Source organism: Xenopus laevis, chromosome 3L (genome assembly GCF_017654675.1).
Source record: "Xenopus laevis strain J_2021 chromosome 3L, Xenopus_laevis_v10.1, whole genome shotgun sequence".
Lineage (NCBI taxonomy): Eukaryota > Metazoa > Chordata > Amphibia > Anura > Pipidae > Xenopus > Xenopus laevis.
This window is the reverse complement of record NC_054375.1, coordinates 19,039,232-19,061,784: the sequence shown is the minus strand read 5'-3', so window position 1 is coordinate 19,061,784 and position 22,553 is coordinate 19,039,232. Positions and strand designations below refer to the sequence as shown.

Sequence of the window (22,553 nt, the reverse complement as noted above, 5' to 3'; positions counted from 1 at the left end):
GGCTCCTCTACAACAACGGATGAAAGAAATCACCTGCCCTGAAAGGAAAACAGTGTTCTGCTTATCAGTCTATCCAAATCTGGCAGCCCAGAGCATGTGCAGTGAATCAGCAGAAAGAAGATGGAGAGTTACTGGGGCACCATTGGAGGCACAGATCTTTACTGCTTAAGGGCTGTGTTTGCCTTGGACTGGTATAAAAGGCCAAAACATAATGTGCAACATTTCTGCTCTACTTTTTTAGCTAAGCTTTAGTTGTCCTTTAATTTGGCTAATGGTTTCTATACTAAATGCTGGCTTGTTGGAAATTGATTATTAAGAAGTCTTACTTTTTTTCACCCTTAAATAAGGGAGATCCACACAGCAGGCACTGGTCTGCAGAAGATTCATAGAACCTGGCCCAGGAGGTCTGCTCAATGGTCACGGTGCCATCAATGACATTGGAGAGAATCAAGCAGGAGCTATTCAGTTCATGGATGATGGCAAATGCTTCAGAAAGCTCACACTCGTTCTCTGGGAACTGTACAGTCTTGCGTAGCAGCTGGATAGTTGACTGCCGCTGTGTCTCTTTCTGAGCTTGGCTTAGTGGCATACTTACATTGAGGATGCTGGGAGCATGGAGGGGAGATTCCTATTAAAGAGGAAAGTGATTATACCATGTAAGGCAGTGTTGCACATCTTCTGTGCAGAGACATGATTTATGGTGCTCTTTATTAAATAAGTGTTCAAATATTTGAAATGGTGTAACTGAACTCTATATCTCACCTTTGAGATGTGAGGTTTGTACACTTTGGCAAGGAGCCCAGAGTGTCACCATTTTCTGGTGCATTGCTAGCTCAAAGGATATTGAGTTAAATTGAGACTATGGCTATTGGCACAGTGGAGATATGTTGCCTGCTACATACTTAAAGAGATACTGTCATGGGGAAAAAAAATATATATATTTTTTAAATGCATCAGTTCATAGTGTGGCTCCAGCAGAATTCTGCACTGAAATCTGAAAAGAGCAAACAGATTTTTTATATTTAATGTTGAAATCTGACATGTTGTCAGTTTCCCAGGTGCCCCCAGTCATGTGACTTGTACTCTGATAAACTTCAGTCACCCTTTACTACAAGTTGGAGTGATATCACCCCCCTCCTCCCACCCAGCAGTCTAACAACAGAACAATGGGAAGGTAACCACATAGCAGCTTCCCAACACAAGATAACAGCCTGGTAGATCGAAGAACAGCACTCAGTAGTAAAATCCCGGTACCACTGTGTCACATTCACATTGAGTAGTAGAACAAAGTCACATTGAGTAGTAGAAATAACCGCCTGCCAGAAAGCAGTTCCATCCTAAAGTGCTAGCTCTTTCTGAAAGCACATGACAAGGCAAAATGACCCGAGATGGCTGCCTACACACCAATATTACAACTAAAAAATACCCTTACTGGTTCAGGAATTATATGTTATATTGTAGAGTGAACTAATTGCAGTGTAAACAGTGTAATTTAGAAATAAGTTACATCATAAAAATCATGACAGAATCCCTTTGAAGGGGTGGTTCACCTTCAAATTAACTTTTAGTATGTTACAAAATGGCTAATTGTTTTAATTGGCCTTCATTTTCTTTTTTTATAGTTTATGAATTATTTGCCTTTTTCTACTGACTGCTGGAAACCCACAAATAGTAAAAAATTGTCTCAGAATATCTCTACATCATACTAACAGTTAATTTAAAGATGAACAACTCCTTTAATTGCTCCATCTGAAACCTGTACCATACTAGTCCATACAGTCTATCACACCTTTGTGTTCACTGCAACATAATCTAAACACAGAGCACAACATTTTGGACCATAGGACCAAAGTACATTGTGCTGAGGGATCCTGTTGTAACACCCATTATGTATTTTTTTTATATTCGTGTTACCAGCTTCTTTTGAACAACATACCCTTGAATATTAACAAAAACCTAATTGTAGCTCATCAAATGTGGTCTAATGATTTGACTTTCCTGTACTTTTGTAATAAAGGTATGGGACCGATTATGCAGAATACATTAGGGGTCTTTCCGTAATTTGGATCACCATACTTTGTCTATTAAAAAAACAAAAAACATTTAAATGTTAAAATAAACCCAATATGAAGGGTTTGGCTTGAATAAGGATCAATAATATTTTAGTTGGTATCAAGTACAATAGAGAAAAGGGATTTTTTTAATTTAAAATTATATGCTTAAAATGTAGTCTATTGGAGATGACCTTCCTGTAATTCAGAGTTTTCTTGATAACAGATTTCCATATACTGGATCCCATACTGTACAAATTAGATTGAAATACAAAAACTCACATTTAGTTTGGGGAGCCTCTCAAAGTTGTCTTTTAGGTTAGACCCACATTTAGGGCAGGTTTTGGGCTTGTGTCTGTTGGTATACATGTAGTTGCAGAAGATGTTCTTGCATTTCCCCTTGCCTCTTAGTGTAGCTAGCCCCAAGTCCTGTTCAACACGAACAAAAAAAGAAATAATTTAGATGGTTTCTTTATTTAACCCTGTATTCCCTCACTTGCTAAAAAGCCATCCAACCCCTTCTTAAAGCTATCTAATGTATCAGCCAGTACAACTGATTCAGGGAGAGAATTCCACATCTTCACAGCTCTCACTGTAAAAAACCCCTTCCGAATATTTAGGGAACCTCCTTTCTTCTAAACGGGTGACCTTGTGTCAGCTGGAAAGACCTACTGGTAAATAAAGCATTGGAGAAATTATTATATGATCCCCTTATATATTTATACATAGTTATCGTATCACCCCTTAGACGCCTCTTCTCCAGCGTGAACATCCCCAATTTGGCCAGTCTTTCTTCATAGCTAAGATTCTCCATACCTTTTACCAGTAGTTGCCCTTCTCTGTACCCTCTCTAATACAATAATGTTCTGTTTGAGCGATGGAGAGCAAAACTGTACAGCATATTCTAGATGGGGCCTCATATATATGAGGAAGAGGGACAAAGAAATGGAACCCCAGAGAGAAGATCACAGAGAACTGTGAAGACTCAGTATTGAATTTATCGAAGAGACATTTAACTGATAATCATTTAACACTTCTGGCTAAGGGGCTATCATATTCACCTACAAGGGATTTAAATGTTTTTGAGACACTCACTGATGTTAATAGGTTTGTTTGAAAGATTGTACTAAAGAAATATTTTTTGCCAGAAGATATTTTGAATGAGAATATGGAGGATATTTTGGATATAGATCCAAATGAGCAATAAAGGTGGCACTCTAGATGAATATGAGGAGGTTTATTGTAGCATATCAAGGTAACAACATTGCCTTGCGCTTTTCGGGAAAACATTCCCTTAATCATAGGCATCAATGTTACATTTTACAAAAGATATGTGGATGCTTTATTAATAGTATGGGGTAACACTGGGGAACACTAAGAAGTTTATACAAAATTGAAATCACAATGATTGTAATTTGGTTTTCACAAGTAGATTTGGAAAATGTAGTATAGATTTCTTAAGATCTATGATTAACATATGCAGGGAGTAAAGTGGTGAACACTGATCTTCAAAAGGAGTCGGTAGGAAATTCCTCTTTAAGGTCAAATTCCTGCCATCCACAACAAGTGTTTAGGACAATACCAACTGGTCAGTTTCGGTTGAATTTAGTTCTGACAAGGAGTAGTATATAACAAAAGCTATTGGTCTTAGAGACCAATTCTTGGCCAAAGGTTATTCTTTTGAACTTTTAAGGCCAGCATTCTTGAAGGCATGGTCGAGCTTATGGGATAAGAGGAAAAATTTAAGAGAGGAAAAGGGCATGACTATAGTCCTAAGTTTATTACATCCTATAGTATGCAATATCAGTAGGTGAAGAGAATTGTAAAAAAAATATCTACCTGTTCTTTGTGGAAATGATAGCCTACGGCAAGTGTTGCAGCATGGTTGTAAATTTGTCACGAGACATGTAAATACTTTGGGGCACATTCTGGCACCTAGTGCAGTTCAAACTATCTATAACAGGTGGTGACTGATAACCAAACTCCTACATAGGGAAGCATTCTGGATCTTTACGTTGGGGACTCGTCAACCTGTTGGGCTTAACCTGAGATATGACATATCCGGTTGTGTCTGATATAGTTTAAATTACCATATGTGTCTTTAAAGTGGGAAAATAATGATAAAATCCATAAAAAAAATAACAAAATTCATAAAGAAATGGGGATTTTAGTGAAAAATAATATTTAGTGAAATAACTTCTCAGCCCTGCCCCTTTGTAACTTCCGGTCCCAGACTTCAGTATCTGAGTCTACAGCCGACAGCTCTTTCTGCCTAAGCTACACAGCAGCAGTCAGTGAGGTTGGAGGGGGGGTGTCTGTGATGTCACTCTCAGTCCTTCCCTGCAGACATCCATTAACCCTTACTGCTGGTTTTCCCTTTCCTGAACTGCTCCTTTCTCTCCCCTTCTGCCCTATTTATTTAACCCCCTCTCTGCCCTGTTCATCTTCCTCCCCCTCCTTTCACTGCTTGTTCCTTTCTCTTGCCCTGCAATAATTGTGGAAAAGAAAGAAAAGCAAACTTCTGTATAAATAATACATAATCTGCTGCTAAAAGTATTTTATTCTTTTCTGGGGGCAATGTGTTTCAGCAGTTAGTCTAACTACCATAGTCATTTTCTACACAGTATTATGTTGTATACAAAAAGCAAACAACATATTTTGGGGTTTCCTTTGTCACTACCAGCATCTGTTATTATAGGTTATAAAATTCCAGAACATCAGCTGCATTTATTCCCTTGCAACTCCCTATAAATTGTTCCGTAACAGCTGCATTTCCCCTTGCAACTGATCATAAATTATCCCAGAACAGCTGCATTTATTCCCTTGCAACTCCCTGCACCTGACCATAAACTGTTCCAGAACAGCTGCATTTCCCCTTACAACTCCTTGCACCTGATCATAAACTGTTCCACAACAGCTGCATTTTACCTTGCAACTCCCTGCACCTGATCATAAATTGTTCTGGAACAGCTGGATTTTACCATGCAACTCCCTGCACCTGATTATAAATTGTTCCAGAACAGCTGCATTTTACCTTGCAACTCCCTGCACCTGATAATAAATTGTTCCAGAACAGCTGCATTTATTCCCTTGCAACTCCCTGCACCTGTTCATAAACTGTTCCACAACAGCTGCATTTTACCTTGCAATTCCCTGCACCTGATTATAAATTGTTCAAGAACAGCTGCATTTTACCTTGCAACTCCCTGCACCTGATCATAAATTGTTCCAGAATAGCTGCATTTATTCCCTTGCAACTCCCTGCACCTGTTCATAAACTGTTCCACAACAGCTGCATTTTACCTTGCAATTCCCTGCACCTGATAATAAATTGTTCAAGAACAGCTGCATTTTACCTTGCAACTCCCTGCACCTGATTATAAATTGTTCCAGAACAGCTGCATTTATTCCCTTGCAACTCCCTGCACCTGATCATAAATTGTTCCACAACAGCTGCATTTTACCTTGCAACTCCCAGCATCCGATCATATATTGTTCCAGAAAAGCTGCATTTCACCTTGCAACTCCCTGCACCTGATCATAAATTGTTCCGGAACAGCTGCATTTTACCTTGCAACTCCCTACACCTGATAATAAATTGTTCCAGAACAGCTGCATTTTACCTTGCAACTCCCTGCACCTGATCATAAATTGTTCCAGAACTGCTGAATTTATCTCCATGCAACTCCCTGCAATTAACACACAATTTGTACCAGAGTACTGCATTTATTCCCTTGCAACTCCCTGCAATTAAACATAAATTGTACCAGAAATGCTGCATTTATTCCCTTGCAACTCCCTGCAATTAAACAAATTGTACCAGAAGTGCTGCATTTATTCCCTTACAACTCCCTACACCTGATCATATATCAATATGAAGGAAAACAAACCTACAGCTGCTGTTCTGGAATATCATAACAGTAAATACTAATGTACACTGTTTGTATACGTTTTATAATGTAATAGAGGCAGATAGTTGCACAGTGTATAACAATATATTATGGACTATAGAATATGTCCATTTGGGCAGGTACATTTGTGACTGATGCCTATTTGCTGGGGAACACAAGAGCATACTGTTGTACTTTAAATAAAAGAAAATACTACTATTACATACTACTATTACATTAACCTTCACATTTATTGATTTATGTTGAGCATTTAAGGTACATTGTTACAAGTGAATGATCAGGCAGCAGCATAAGACAGTTATGTGCAGGCTGGAAAAACACAGGACAGAGGGGTTTGGTTGCTACAAACTCCAGAGTTCAGCCTGTCAGTCAGTGCTGTGACCACTTCCTGTGAGAGAATGAACAGACCCGCCCACTCTTCATTTCAGCCTAGACCCTGAGCAGAGAGGTTCTCTCTGCAGCTCTGATATAATGACAGTAATAGGAGGTAAAATGCTTTCAAAATGTTGTCCTTTCTGCATCATTACATGTTTTGAGGAAGGATGAATAATATATCTGAATATGAAGGTTATACAAAATGCTCCCTTTAAAGACTGGAGACCAAAACAGCACTACATATTCTAGAATGGGCCTTTGTAAAGAGGAAGTACATGTATGAGACCTGTTATTACCTGTATAGTACTCTCCTCCTGTGATTCTATACCCTTCTAATGAAGGACATTGCTGGCCTGCAGCTGACTGGCATTGCTTGCTACATCCACACTACAGGCTGTTCTCCATCAAGGATGTGTTTAACTTAATCCCATTAAGAATACAAGTGACTTGCCTATTCTACATCCCAAATGCATAACTTTACATTTATCAATGCTGAATCTCATCTACCACTTAGCCGCCTATTTTACCATTGTTCAGTTCTCCCTGGAAGTGATGAAGTGGCTTGAATAGTTTTGTGTCATCAGCAATTACAGATACATTGCTTAAAAATAATTAACAAATGAAATATATTGGTGCATTAAGCCAGTTTTTTTTATAACTATGAAAAATCGCCTTAAAACCTGGCCATTCATGTTTTACTAGATCACTGACAACTGAACTTACTAAAGGCACAGGGCAACTGTATTTGTAAGTCGTCATGGGTTCAGCCATCACTTTCAGCTGTTGAGGATGGGGTGTCTGAGAGTCACTCCTAGCCTGTATATATACACAGTGCAAAATAGTCAGTCACAATAAAAACTCCTTATAGTAGGGCAGAATTTGGAATATTACAAATCAATTAAATAAAATTAATTACAAATGCTGTTGACATAACATGCTGCATGTTTTAATTTCCCCTTTAATGGGCAACTTAAACTCTTCCACTTTAAGGGCCTTTTCTGGGGGGGGGGGTGTCTTTTAGTTTACCCAGGAAAACAATATATTGTTTTTTTCAGGATAACTGGAGCTTTCAAAACATGCTAGAATTTTGGTGTAATTCCATACTGTAAAACGATATAGGACAAGAACTATGCATTATTAGAAAAACCAGATTCTGGCTAAAAATGGGTGAATAGATCAATGTACGGCAAATTACGAAGTTGATATTCTTCCCTAAATTTATAATTAAAGAAATTGGCGAATTTTTTAAAAAATTAACTCCAATGGCTTCCAATCGACAGCATCCTATCTCCCACACATCATTAGGTACCACTGTAAAACACCCTAAATATGATTGCAAAGAGTCCACTAAACTAGTGGCGGAACTACCGGGGGAGCAGGGGGTGCGAGCAGGCCAGGGCCCGCACCCCCTCAGGGCCCCCCGACAGCCCTCGCGCCACTGAAATCCGGTGAGTATGGAGGGGGGCGGGGGCCCGGCTGTGCGTCACACACCAGGGCCCGCCCCCTCTAGTTATGGTACTGTACTAAACAGTTTGATGCCCAACATGTATAGGTTTACCTAAACATGTGGCATATAGGGGCCCAAAAATGAAGATCCCCATATGGTCTGTCATTTCAGGTACTGCAAAATCAACACATTTACATAGTTTGGGGGGGGGGGGCAAAGATAGAAAAAAGTAAGTTCACCCCAGAAAACCATATATTTTCGGAATTTACACATTCCCCTGAATCCAAAGCAGCAACCCGCAAACCTTTCCTAAATTTGGCAATTTTGGTGTCTTTTCCAAAAATCACCTCAAAACTTCCACCCTGCAGCAACAAATTGAGATCTACACAGATCTCTCCAGAGCCATACCAGGATATTACAACGCTACTCTGCCAGCACACCTTACCACTGGGGATACCCGGTGAAACTTATAATACTACGCAATGGTACCCCAACCACACTTACATCCCTGGAAGAGGCTAGGAAAGCATTAGCAAGATGGAACATTCCAACCCAACCGATGGAACAGAGGCGTACCAGAAGGAACTCGCCTCATCCTACACCGAGCAAAGTCTTCAAACTGTGGAACACTGTTTCCGATGGCTGATACAGACATGATGTAAAGTTCTGTCACTCAAACAATGTGATCCTGTAAAAGCAAGTATATAAAATTGCAACACTACCATTCAGGCCAGTGCTTTTTTATCAAGAAACTCACTTTTGCAAACTTAATCCACCAAAGTTTCTCAACAAAAAATATACACAGTTTTCATGCCTACTCCCCTAATAAGACAAAAGGAGTTTCGATCCTCATAAGCTCTACAAAGTGCCAACACAAGTGTTGAAGATAGTTGCAGACCCCTCGGGCACGATTTATTGTTACAGTTTAAGCTGGGTAACACAGCTATATGCCCCAGACGAAAACCAAAACAGTTTTTAGCAGCAACACTATCGAAACTAGCCCAACACAAGAAAGGCAGATGTATAGTAGCAGGGAACTTCAATACAACACCAGACCCCACTTTAGATGTTCACAGAACACCTATAAACCCCACCTATACAAACTGCCAAGCAAAAAAGTTTACTACACCTCCATAGATGTCTGGAGAGCCAAACATCCAAGAGAGAAAGAGTATACATATTTTTCCCCTAGACATGCCACACACACACGAGAATAGATCTCATTTTAGCTGATCCACAAACATCAGGCCAAATCTCCAAAACCTGGATTGGCCTCCGAACATGGTCAGACCATGCCCCAGTTTGTATAGAACTATGGCCTTCACACAACAAGCAGGGCGATGTGAAGACTCAATGAATCACTAATTACCAAAACAGAGTCTAAACAAGCTATACAAGGCAAAATTAAACAATATTTTCAGGAAAACATACAACCCGAAATGGACCGCCAAATACTTTGGTTGGCTCATAAAGCAGTCATTCGGGCGAACTGATTTCCCTAGCAAAAAGCTATAAGAAACAAGGAATCTCACAACATCAAGTTAGAACAAAAATTTACGGAGTTGGAAAAACAGCATCTAACTCAATCTACTGCTGTGATCCAGCAAGAGATAACGGAGACTAGAGCTAAACTTAACTAAATATAATTTGCCAAAACACAGTATAGACAAACTATTAAAACAATTTTACTACACAAAGGGTAACAAGGCCAAAAAAACTTCTGGTCTCACAGCTGCAACAAAGGCAAGCGAGGGCAAGAATAGCCTATATTTCGACACCCCAAGCCAAATTGACAGACCCCAAACATATAGCCGACCAATTTGCAACATACTATTCTAAACGATCTCCAAAAGGACCCCACAGAATCTCAACGCACAATGGAAGTGATATGCCAATATCTCAGAGATATCCCACTCCCCAACAACTGGACAGTTTAAATAAGGAAATCACACAAGAGGAAATAAAACAAACAATTTCAGACCTTAAAGGGGACCCGTCACCCAAAAAAATTATTCAAAATCCTATTTTATCACATTAGTCAAGCAAAATGAACTTTAATTACACTGTTTAAATTATTTGAATCTTGTTTCCTTCAGTCTGGGAATTCAAAATGGTAGCAAGCAGGCAGCAGCCATTTTGTGGACACTGTTTTTAAGGAAAGCCTTGCATCATCTCAGAATCTTGTTTGTGCACCAGAATGGGGGACCTGATGTCCATTCCCATGCCCTGGCTACACAATTAAATGGTAAAGAGAACGGGGGGATGTGTGGAGAGCAGTGACATCTAGGAAGTGCTGAATGGAAAGTGAAAGTAATTGTCTGCCCCGCCTCTATGCCCAGGGCATAGAGGAGGGGCAGACAATATTTGATTGATAGCTGAGATTTTTAAATGAGCTTACAGCAGCTATGAATGCTTTAATAAAAAATAGAAATTGGATTTCATGTTTAATTTGAAAAGAACTTTTATTATACAGATTTTTGTGTCTGGGTGACAGGTCCACTTTAAACGGCTAAATCCCTGGGGGGACATGGTTTCACTAATCTATACTATAAACAATTTAAACAGACCTTGATACCCCATTTAGAAAGACTCTACAACAATATTAAAGACACAGGCAACATTACCCTGGAATTTCTACTAGCACAGATAGTAATGATCCCAAAGCCTGGCAAAACCCCAGACCTTTGCCAAAACTATCGCCCTATAGCACTGTTAAATGCAGACTTGAAACTTTACGCCAAGATCCTAGCAACCCGACTTAGTACCCTACTCCCATCCTTAGTTAATAATGATCAAGTGGGATTTATTATGGGGAGGCAGGGCTCAGATAATACGAGAAGATTCCTACTCTGCTGCACATAATTAAACAAACCAAACAGCCGACGGTTCTTCTTTATTTGGATGCTGAGAAGGCGTTCGATAGGGTCCATTGGCTATATATGAGGTAAACATGAAACCATTTTGCCTTAAGCTCAAAGTTCATACAGGCAATCCATCCCCTCTATTTAGCATCATCTGCCAAAGTGAATGTCTCGGGGGCCCTGTTGGACGCCTTACCACATCACAAGTGGAACACACCAAGAGTGTCCACTTTCACCACTGATTTTTGCCCTAATGGTAGAGCCACTGGCCCAAGTAATCAGATCAAATCCTGATATTAAAGGCCTGGTTCCAGAAAATTGGATTGTTCGTGGATGACATCCTATAACCCTTGACCAACCCGACAGTAACTATACCCAACATCCTGAAAAAATTACTACTTTTTCAAAAAGGTTTCATGGTACAAAATAAACACGACCAAAACCCAGGCATTATCCATAAACATACCACAACCAGCTTTAGATGCTCTCAAACAAGCATTTCAATTTGAATGGCGGGACTTATGTTGTTTATTTAGGGTTAAATTGCCAAAAGACCCAGAAGCTATTTATTGAACAAGATAAGTACTAAGTGGCAAAAAGAACACATATCATGGCTGGGCCGCATAGTTGCGGTAAAAATTTATTGCCCCAGATCTTGTACCTATTTAGGACTTTTCATATCTCTTTGCCCCCGATCTACCTCAAAACGCTACAACGAACAATGAATAGGTTCATATGGTAAGACAAACAACCCAGAGTGAAATTTCAAATAACACAATACCCTAGAGCAGTGTTGTCCAATTTCTGTGGTACCGCGGGCCAAACATTTTTTCATGTGGTGGAGGAACGATAATGAAAGTCAGTGGTGGCCCTCCCCTGTTGTATTATCCACTCCCCTATGGATAATACAACAACCACCCAACACATGATTAAACACCTTGGGTGCCCTTAACAACAATTTCCAAATGCTAACAAACTCTAAGACCAAACCCCTAACAGGCTTAAATCCCACAGGTAGCATAGGGCAAGCAGAGAATGGCACACACAAGCAGCACTGGGCAAGCAGAGAATGGCACACACAAGCAGCACAGGGCAAGCAGAGAATGGCACAACCAAGCAGCACTGGGCAAGCAGAGAATGGCACACCCAAGCAGCACTGGGCAAGCAGAGAATGGCACACCCAAGCAGCACTGGGCAAGCAGAGAATGGCACACACAAGCAGCACTGGGCAAGCAGAGAATAGCACACACAAGCAGCACTGTGCAAGCAGATAATGGCACACACAAGCAGCACTGGGCTAGCAGAGAATGGCACATACAAGCAGCACTGGGCTAGCAGAGAATGGCACATACAAGCAGCACTGGGCTAGCAGAGAATGGCATATACAAGCAGCACTGGGCAAGCAGAGAATGGCACACCAAAGCAGCACTGGGCAAGCAGAGAATGGCACACCAAAGCAGCACTGGGCAAGCAGAGAATGGCACACCCAAGCAGCACTGGGCAAGCAGAGAATGGCACACACAAGCAGCACTGGGCAAGCAGATAATGGCACACACAAGCAGCACTGGGCTAGCAGAGAATGGCACACACAAGCAGCACTGGGCTAGCAGAGAATGGCACACCCAAGCAGCACTGGACACACAGAGAATGGCACACACAAGCAGCACTGGGCAAGCAGAGAATGGCACACACAAGCAGCACTGAGTAAGCAGAGAATGGCACACACAAGCAGCACTGAGTAAGCAGAGAATGGCACACACAAGCAGCATTGAGTTAGCAGAGAATGGCACAAACAAGCGGCACTGAGTAAGCAGAGAATGGCACACACAGGGAGGGAAGGCAGAACAGAGCAAGAGACAGGGAAATCAATCATTCTAATATGTACTACATACAGTGACACAGTGCTTGTGCCCCATTAGCATTTTGAATAAGCTGTGAACAGGTGAACATGTGGGCAGTTTCAGTCTGGGTTTCAGGTTTGAACAGTACATGGCTTTAGGATATAAACAATAGAGGTGTCACAAGTGTGAATAATGCAGGGGGGTCACAGGTGTGAACAATACAGGGGATTAGAGTCTGAATTTGAGGTTTAAACAATGCAGGGGCCAGTTAATCTCTGTAGTGATTACAGGTAAACAGACAGAGCATGAGGGGGGCCGCCAGTTGGACAGCAGCATCGGGAGGTCTGGGTATACCAAACATAAAAGCATACCACATGGAAACAATATTGGAATCGGTCATCCGAATGCATGCCCCAATAGGACAGAAAAAATAGATTGATTTAGAAACAGGGTATGCAGACCACCAACAGCTCACGCAATACATCTGGCTTGACAAACAAACTAGACCTGCCACTAACTTGCTACCACCAGATTCACCATGCAAACATGGCATAAACTGGTTACCAAACACAATTTTAGTGTGTTCCCCTCCCCGCTGCTCCCAATATCAGCGTTGCCCAAGGTTATTCCACAAATTCGGGTCTCTAGATGGACTGAGGCAGGGATCAAGCAGCTCCAAGACCTATACTTTGGGAATACTCTGGAAACATTTGAGAGGTTATCAGAGAAATACCAATTAAGACCACAAGACAATTATACTTGCCTCCAAATTACCCACTGGCTACGTTCACAAAACAAGGGCTATAAAAATAGTCAACACAAAACCAACATTGAGTATTCATGCAAACAAGCACGGAATGGGAGACGACTCATCTCAGATTGCTATAGGCAGATGTTAGCACAAGACCTGAATGAAAAATTGCCATACATGATCAAATGGGAGCAATATCTCCATAAACACCTTTACAATACAACAATGGCAGAAAGTACTTACTGCCCCACAAGGAGCGACCAAATGCACCAACCATAGAGAAGGCCACATTTAGTTGATCTACAGGTGGCATCTGACCCTGGACAAGCTGGCTAAAATCTCGCCAACTTACCCAAGGGCTGAGGACAGCAGGTCACACTACTCCATATGTGGTGGGACTGCTGTATAATTTCAGCATTTTGGCAAAGCATCTTTCAAATGATAACACAGCTACTCAAACAACAACTCCCTAAAGCCAGAGACAGCCCTCTTCCAGATCTACCCAATAAGACTAGCCAAAACCAACAAGAAATTACTATTTCACATATTTAATTCTGCTACTACCCTCATAGCCAAATAGACCCCAAATAAAAATAGTGCATATGAATTTTCTCCACTGTCAACTCACCTTCTGTGAACAAAGCCACTGGACTGAATATAATGTGCCCAAGACCCTCTAACAGCAGAAAGACCCCCCTAAAACCATATATTTTTGTAAAGAACACATTCTGACGAATCCACAATTGCTAATAATGTGTTTGTACTTCAAATGATCAAAGCAAATGATGCTAAAAAAAACAACAATGCAAGCACAAAATCATAAAAATCAAAAACAATTAGGCAAATCAATGAAATAACAAAATAACTCATCCGACAGAGTGGTTAGCAGTCAGAATGCTTGATCCAATTGTCACGCCGTTTTTAGCAGAATAACAAGAGGGAAACTGATAAAATAAAGAGTTAAAAATATATATGTGTGTGTTCATGTGTGTGTACAGCTCTAAAAAGTGTGTAAATGTGTGCATATTTGTACGTAAGTGTGTAACAAAACCACAGAAAAGCAAAAAAACAAAAACCCTACCAATAGTTACATGAGTAGTGTGTGTGTGTAAATGTGTGTACATCAGTAAAGAAGCGCCACTTACCATTTCTGTGGCTGAGGGAGTGCTTGGCAGCGTTGGAGGGCCCAGGATCGCTCACAGGAAGTGAGTGGGTGGCGCTGGATCGTGTCCCACAAGGTCTGTGACGTTCCTGCGATGTAAGTCTTGTTGAAGTCAGGTCCTGCGTCGATCAAGACGCAGGACCGTGGTGGCAGCCCCCTTGGCTCATTGCCTAGGGGGTTGGGGACACAACATACTCGGCTGCATGGCGGCAAAAGCCGACAGTGCAGCGAGGGAGTCCTTGACTGTGCAGCACGTAGGCATTTTCCTGCCAGAACGTAGTACCTACGTGCTTGGCAGTTAAAGGGTTCAATTTTGAAAAAAAAAAAAGAAAAAAAAAACTAAAAAATAAAAGATGGAAAGCAATTAAAATAAATCTATTTCTGGTGAGCAATCTGAAAATAACAACTGAAAAAACTTGTTTGGAAGGTGAACAACCCCTTTAAGTCTACTAAAAATCATTTAGATATTAAATAAACCCAATAGGATTGATTTGCTTCAATAAGGAGTTATATCTAAAGCTGGCCATAGACACAAAGACAAAGTCATACAAAACAAAGGTTTGTATGATTTTTGGACAGTGTGTGGATCGCCCCCAACATTTTTCGTACCATGGCAATCAGTCGTTTAGTCAATTGGACAGGTTAGTAGATTTCTGTTGGCTAATGATAATATCTCTATAATGGTTAGATGCAGGTCTGAAGACTGCAGCGGACAATCATTCATCTAATATAAGGATAAATCTGCATGTCTATGGCCAGCTTTAGTTGGGATCATGTACTGTTCTATTATTACAGAGAAAAATGGAAATTTTTATAAAAATGTGAATTATTTGATTAAAATAAAGTCTATGGTACATGGCCTTCCTGTAATTGGGAGCTTTCTGGATACTGCGTTTCTGTATAACAGATCCCATACCTGTACTTGCATAGCGCACTACCCCACAGTGCAGTACACATGAGCTCATGCTAGTCTGGGTATGTTCATGAAGTTCCTGGCGAATGGGAGCAGGCACAGGTACAAAAGCATATACAATAACCTGCATTTTTGTGTACAAGGGATATGCTACAGCTGCTCTGTGCCTTAAACATAAAATATGTAAATACATATATATATATATATATATTTTTTTTTTACCGTTATTTCTTGCGAAATGGCTTGAGGCACAACAGACTGGCCAAGTTGCTTCAGTGTACTAGGTTTCAAACCAGCAGCTTTGATGGAGGCTGGAATCTCTGCATATAGTAAGAAAATGGGTTAACAAGGGAACCAGGAAGAAAGGTTTTACATTCCAGTACACCACTTTGGCTAAAAATATCTTATGGGGCAGATTTATTATGTGGTGCAAAAAAAACGGAGGAATAATTCACCACACATCACAGGCATCGCCATTTAAAAACCAGTGTAAAAATGGTAATTTTTTATGAACTTTTGCTTTGAGCAACTTCCATCAGAACTTACTTACAAAGGTCTGATGCAGTGTAAAAGAACGGCATAAAATCTGGCGTTCAAATGGCATAAGATAAAACACACCTTAATAAATTCGCCATTTATTTTAAACAGCTTATTACACAGTTTTTTCAGCGAACTTTGTTTCACACAGCATAATAAATAGGTCCCTGAGTGTGTTACTTTGTGTTTCGGGCTTCAGCCTGGGAATCACTGTGCAGAAGTCTAAGAATCGATTATTTTTCATTTGAGTTTTTTCTTAAATAAGAAACCATTTGGCTTGTGAGTTAAACCTAATATTTTTTTTTTTTTAAAGGTTTTTATTTTGCATTTTAAACAAATCAATAAACAATAAACAGCACATATATGCTTGACACTTATTCAGCTTTATTTAACAATTATTTTATATGTACAGTGGTGATTTCAAGAAATAGTTAGCAGATATCATATATTTCAGAGCACTTTCTATAAGTCAATCATCCGGAAGGGATGCATGAGGGTTGACGTCTAAACCAAGGGTCCCATATTTTCCCGGGTGTTCCCCTAGCATTGTACGTCAGTTTGATTAGGTGTAATGTACAATTTATTAAGTCAGTCCATTACTGCAGTGAGGGAGAGTTGGGGCTCATCCATTTCATAATTACTAGTTTTTTTGCGTAGAAGAGGATCGACCTTAGAAGTGTTCTGGATTTTTGTAGGGGCACTACCTCATCTATAATACCTAATAAGCAAATCTCAGGGGACTTGATTCCTTGAAAGGATAGGAATACATTGGTGTATTGTATGACTTCTGTCCAGTATGCTGCTACACTAGGGCTGTCCCATATCAAATGGAGGAAACCGGCTTTTTCCCTGCCGCACTTTACACAAGTGGCTCCGTCTAGTCTACCCATAGCTTTGAGCCTCAGTGGGGTGATATAAATTTGTTGAATCATGTTAAATTGAATCATTCTATCCCTGAGTGATATTAGGCAGGGGTATAAGTTATCTATAGCCTTTTCCCATTGGTCCTCCTCTAGAGAAGGGATAAGTAACTGCCATTTTTGTTTGGCTTTATTGAATGGGGGAGGTTGTGAGGATTGAATTATATTGTACAGCTGAGATAGTTTGGTGGGATCTGGAGTCTGGCTTCCCATGCCAGCAATGTGGGTGTAATTTGAAAAGAGCTGAACTGTGCATAAAATGTATGTCTCAGTTGGAAGCATCGGAATATTTGTATATCTTGACGATTCAGTTTGGCTTTTAATTACTACTGATATACCTTTAACAAAGGGAGTTTGTCTCAGAATTGTTGCCAGCTGTTCGATAGCTAGGGCAAATAACAGGGGCGACAAGGGGCAACCCTGTCTAGTTCCTCTACCCAAGTCGAATACCCCTGATAGAATGTTGTTTACCCGGATTTGGGCTGTGGGATTCTTATATAACAGTTTTAGCCATGTGATAAAGTTCGGGCCAAACCCAAATTTCTCAAGTATCTGCCAGAGGTATGGCCAACTGACCAAGTCAAAGGCCTTTGTTATATACAGCGAGGCAACAGCTCCGTTGAATTGTTGTTGATTGGCTAGTTGAATGTGTGTGAACAATCTTCTCAGATTAATGGGCGTAGTTTTATTAGTCTGATCCGGATGAATGAGTGATGTAATAACCTTAATTAACCTATTCGCCAGTAATTTAGCAAGTATTTTAGTGTCAGCGTTAATCAGCGATATAGGCCTATACAGGTCCGGATTGAGAATTAAAATAGGCCCTGGCATTTCAGGTACACAGAGGCCCAATCAGCCCACTCAGAGGCCCAAACAGCCCCCACCAGCCCACTAAATACTGACTTTCTATGGCACCTTATAGCAGCCCCTCTGGCATTTGCCAGAACCCACAGATTGCCAGTCCAGACAATTAGGATTAGGGCCTATAGGATTCCCATGAATACGGGTCTTTCCCTTCTTTAAGCATCAGCGTAATTATTGCATTGTAACATAAGGAGGGAAGTTCTCCCCTCATGGATACATGAGAGAATGTGTCTAGGAGTTTGGGGGATATTTGTTTGGCCATTAATTTATACCAGGCAGCTGGTAAGCCGCCTGGGATAAAAACTTAAAGGGATACTGTCATGGGAAAAAAATTTTTTTTCAAAATGAATCAGTTAATAGTGCTGCTCCAGCAGAATTCTGCACTGAAATCCATTTCTCAAAAGAGCAAACAGATTGTTTTATATTCAACTTTGAAATCTGACAATGGGGCTAGACATATTGTCAATTTCCCAGCTGCCCCATGTCATGTGACTTGTGCTCTGATAAACTTCAAACACTCTTTACTGCTGTACTGCAAGTTGGAGTGATATCACCCCCCTCCCTTTCCCCCCCCCAGCAGCCAAACAAAAGAACAATGGGAAGGTAACCAGATAACAGCTCCCTAACACAAGATAACAGCTGCCTTGTAGATCTAAGAACAGCACTCAATAGTAAAAACCCATGTCCCACTGAGACACATTCAGTTACATTGAGATGGAAAAACAGCAGCCTGCCAGAAAGCATTTCTCTCCTAAAGTGCAGGCACAAGTCACATGACCAGGGGCAGCTGGGAAATTGACAAAATGTCTAGCCCCATGTCAGATTTCAAAATTGAATATAAAAAAATCTGTTTGCTCTTTTGAGAAATGGATTTCAGTACAGAATTCTGCTGGAACAGCACCATTAACTGATTCATTTTGAATTTTTTTTTTTTTTTCCCCATGACAGTATCCCTTTAATATGCAGACATCAAAGGGTGACCTGGACTGCAATCCAAACTAAAACTGATTGACTGACTGCTTCACATTTTGCTACATGGATAGCACAATATTTACCTGTGGTCAAGATGGTCAGTGTGCCAGCAGCACATTCTCCACTCAGAGTTTGGACAGTTTTAGCAGGAGCAGGCAATATGGCTCTTATAGGCCTGGAAATCAGTGGGGCTAGTCGGGATTTAGGGGCACACTTTGTTTCCTTTAAATTTTGGGGTGAAGGGGAAGACAGCAAGCTTGCCCTAGAAAACAATATATGGCATAAATTAAGTCAGAATGTAGAAAAATACTTGTGTATATTCTGGATTAATTAAGTTTCTGTCAAGGTCACTACCATATAAGAAACAGCACAACACAAGTTACTGACTTTAAAGGAACAGTAACATCAAAAAATAAAAGTGTTTAAAATAATAAAAATATAATGCAGTGCTGCCTTGCACTGGTAAAACTGCTGTGTTTGCTTCAGAAAAACTACTATTGTTACTATTGTTTACACAAATAAGCTGCTGTGTAGCAATGGAGAAAGCCATTCATAGGAGAAAATGTTCAGGTTACACAGCAGAAATCAGATAATGTCTGTAGAACATAATGGTGTTGTCTGTTACCCACTATTTAACCTCTACCATATAGCCTTTTTTCAATTTCCTCCATTGCTACACAGCAGCTTGTTTATATGAACTATAGTTGTGTTTCTGAAGCAAACAGAACAGTTTTACCAGTGCAGGGCAACAGTACAAAATATTTTCATTACCTTAACACTTTCATTTTTTGGTGTTACTGTTCCTTTAAGCCTTTATCCAAGGCTACAGTAATCCAAAGATCTGCAGTTAGCTTTAATGCAGGTAGTTAGGGGTATGTGTAGGGGTTGTAGTCGAGTAGTTGATTTTTTTTCAACTCAATATTAACTATGCAATACTACAAGGATTTACTCACTTGGAACCAGGCACTTGACATGTAACTTTCGTATTCTCAGCTACAGGCTGTGCTTCAGTCATGTGGCCTACAGTTTCCCTTTTCTCTTCCAGCATGGAGCCTGGCCGCTTGGGAGCTTCTACAACCTCTGTGCTACCCCGTGCATTATCAGGCAGAATGTGAACATCTGAAACTATGACTTCCTCCCATTCCTCTACCTGTGTTGGAGGTGAGGAATGAAGGAGCTGATGGACAGCCTCTGTATTCTCTTTCGTTGACTCTGATCCATTTTTTGTCCCATAACAGAGCTCTTTAGCCTCCATACAGTCTGAAACCTTGGCTGGCAAGGATGGGGTGCAGATGAATGTTTCTTTTACTTGCGGTGTCTGAAAAGAGTTTAAGGCAGAACAGTGTTAGTCATGACTTATATAGTGGATAATGTACCCCATACTGTAATTTAAAAAGAAATTAAGTTACCGAGGAGTTATGTGACCTTCGGCCTCGTGCTTTTATACAGGTCACATAACTCCAAGGTGATTTCTAATATCTTTATAAATTATAGCAGGGGGTACATTATGCATTATAATCTACATTTTCTGGGTGCAGTGTCTTGATTCCTAAAAATGTCTGGCTCTGTTCTGCCCTTGCCTTCTTGCCTGCCACAGGTGATGTCATAGGGGAAAGGACTGGAGACTGAGGTGGGAGGGGGAGTGTGAGTTGAGAGGGAGGTTATGTGAAAATTGGGAGAGTTGGTGAGAAGGAATGGAGAGAGACCATGTGAGGGGGAGGGAGACCAGAGAGGGGGCTAGACAGAACCGACACTGAGATACAGGGAGTCAAACGTGAGACTGTGTCAGTGCAAAACGCTTCACACCCCTCCTGCCAGCCCCTCCCCATCGGCAATGAGTTTCAGAGCAGCACCGGTTAAATGGGAAGGAGCTAGAATGAGCCTGTCAGCCAGCACGGACTGACACAGAAAACCAGCATACCTGCTGCAACCGCTCCGCTCCCCTTTGATAATTACTCCTCCCCCTCCCCAATGAATTTCCCCGCACTATCAACAAGGGGAGGGAGATAAGAGCAGACATGGATCAGCAGGGGGAGCACATGAGACGGAAGTTATGAGGGGCCATATCTGAGAGGGAGTCAGAGGAAAAGAGCGCACTGTGCTGTAAGTAAAATCTGAGCCTGCGAGTCAGACTTGAGGGGGGAAGCGTGTAGAGAGAGCAGCGGCTGAAGTGATGTTCCATATAAACGGCGCGTTCTGATGTCAGAACGCGCTGTTTATATAGTGAATAAAGTACCCCCTCTTGTAAAATATAAGGATATTATAAGTTAGAGAGGAGTTTCATGACCATATAAAAACACGAGGCCGAAGGCCGAGTGTTTTTATACAGGTCATGGAACTCCGAGGTAACTTCTAATATCCTCATATTTTACAACTGGGGGTACTTTATTTATTATAATACACAAGTTTCAGTGAGTCATGTGACAGAAATGACATCAGAACTCACCGTTTATAACTGATGACATCAGAACTCACCGTTAATAAGGATATAATTTACAAGATATTCATGGCTTTTGTATATTATAAGGATATAATTTACAGTATGGTCCCATAGGGAAATGACCAGACTGTAGATTATATAAATATACGTGACGTGTATATAAATATGTAAAAATATTTTTGAGTCTGTTGTATGCCATGTTATTTGTATAAGAACAAGAGATGTATACAAACAACTAGAAGCACACAGCAGCCATAAAATACTGCTTTCTCTCTCTTTTTTTTTTAAATTTTAGTACGCTCATGCTCTTTCTCTGGGCCAGTAAATGTGATTTAATGTGCCTATGATACAGTAGCAAATGGAAAAACACAGACACACACCCCTCCAGCTGACCTGGGCAGGGTGCAGTATCACAGACAGAGAGACATAAAAACAGGAAGAATAAAATGAAAGAACTACAAATAAAAAGCTGTGTTTGTGTTTGAATAAAAGAAAGGAGGCCTTTGATTTTATATTTGAAAAGGTTATAGACATTTTTGTTTTTAAGACATGATTTCCCTTGTTTCCATTTATATCATACGGCAACCTGGAGAAACCATAACAGACTTAATTAAAGCCATGGGAGAATTTATTAAAAAATGCTAACTATGCATGAAAACCAGTCTTCACTAATGTGATGATTATAATCATGGTGTGATGGCAACATCAGTATCATTTCAGTCCTCCTTTTTCCCTCCTTAGAAAATAAGTCACAGTTCTTATCATTTTGATAAACGTAGAGGGAAAGGGTTATATGAAAATATATGTTGAACTGTTTTTAAAGTTGATGAATAGATTATTCTATATTTTACAACACTATTTAAAAAGAGCTCTGCTCACTCTCCCACGTTTCGCTATAGAAGACTACAAAATTACCTTTGGAACCCACTTTCCTCCAAGGACACGGTTACACATAGGACACTTCAGGGGCTTGTGCCGTGTGACGTATGTAAAGGAGCAGCCAGGATTGGTACAGCACCCACGTCCTCTTCTGGTGTAGGTTGTAGACTGTGGTATAAATAGTTATTTATATTGTATTGCCTTATAGCTATATATGATTAAATCTGAATCCTACATTTATTCACAATGCATCTTCTATCACTGTAGAAAACTAAGTGCAACAAGTTCAATTACGTTAGAAGGCCTTCAGCACAGTAACTCTTTCATAACTAAAGTTTCTTGCAAATTTGTGCTTAGCAAGAACAAACAATTGTCAAATGATTTCAGTTTAAACTTGGTTAGGGAAACAGCATTATGGAGCAGTAATCAGAAAGGCTTTATGAAGGATAGGTCATGTCAGACAAATTTGATAGGAAACTGGCTACAGGATCGGTACGGAAGGTGGTTGTTAATGATGCATTCTGTACTTGGAGTAAGGTTCTTAGTGGGGTCCCCCAGGGCTCGGTATTGGGTCCACTTTTATTTAACTTGTTCATTAATGACTTAGGGGGAGGGTATTGTAAGTAATG

General features: G+C 40.5%; 1 protein-coding gene across 11 annotated transcripts in view; it reads right to left on the bottom strand.

Moving 5' to 3' along the window:
• The window catches only part of hmgxb3.L (HMG-box containing 3 L homeolog), a 140,205-nt gene that overhangs the window by 31,452 nt on the left and 86,200 nt on the right, over positions 1 to 22,553 (bottom strand). For 7 of the 11 annotated variants that reach the window (XM_041585258.1, XM_018251210.2, XM_018251213.2 and 4 more), the window contains 7 exons: positions 21,961 to 22,092; positions 19,559 to 19,923; positions 18,689 to 18,867; positions 15,535 to 15,632; positions 7,061 to 7,153; positions 2,334 to 2,480; positions 327 to 628 (listed from right to left, as the gene is read on the bottom strand). In XM_041585258.1, coding sequence (XP_041441192.1) covers positions 327 to 628; positions 2,334 to 2,480; positions 7,061 to 7,153; positions 15,535 to 15,632; positions 18,689 to 18,867; positions 19,559 to 19,923; positions 21,961 to 22,092 — 1,316 coding nt within the window. 11 annotated transcript variants of the gene reach the window in all.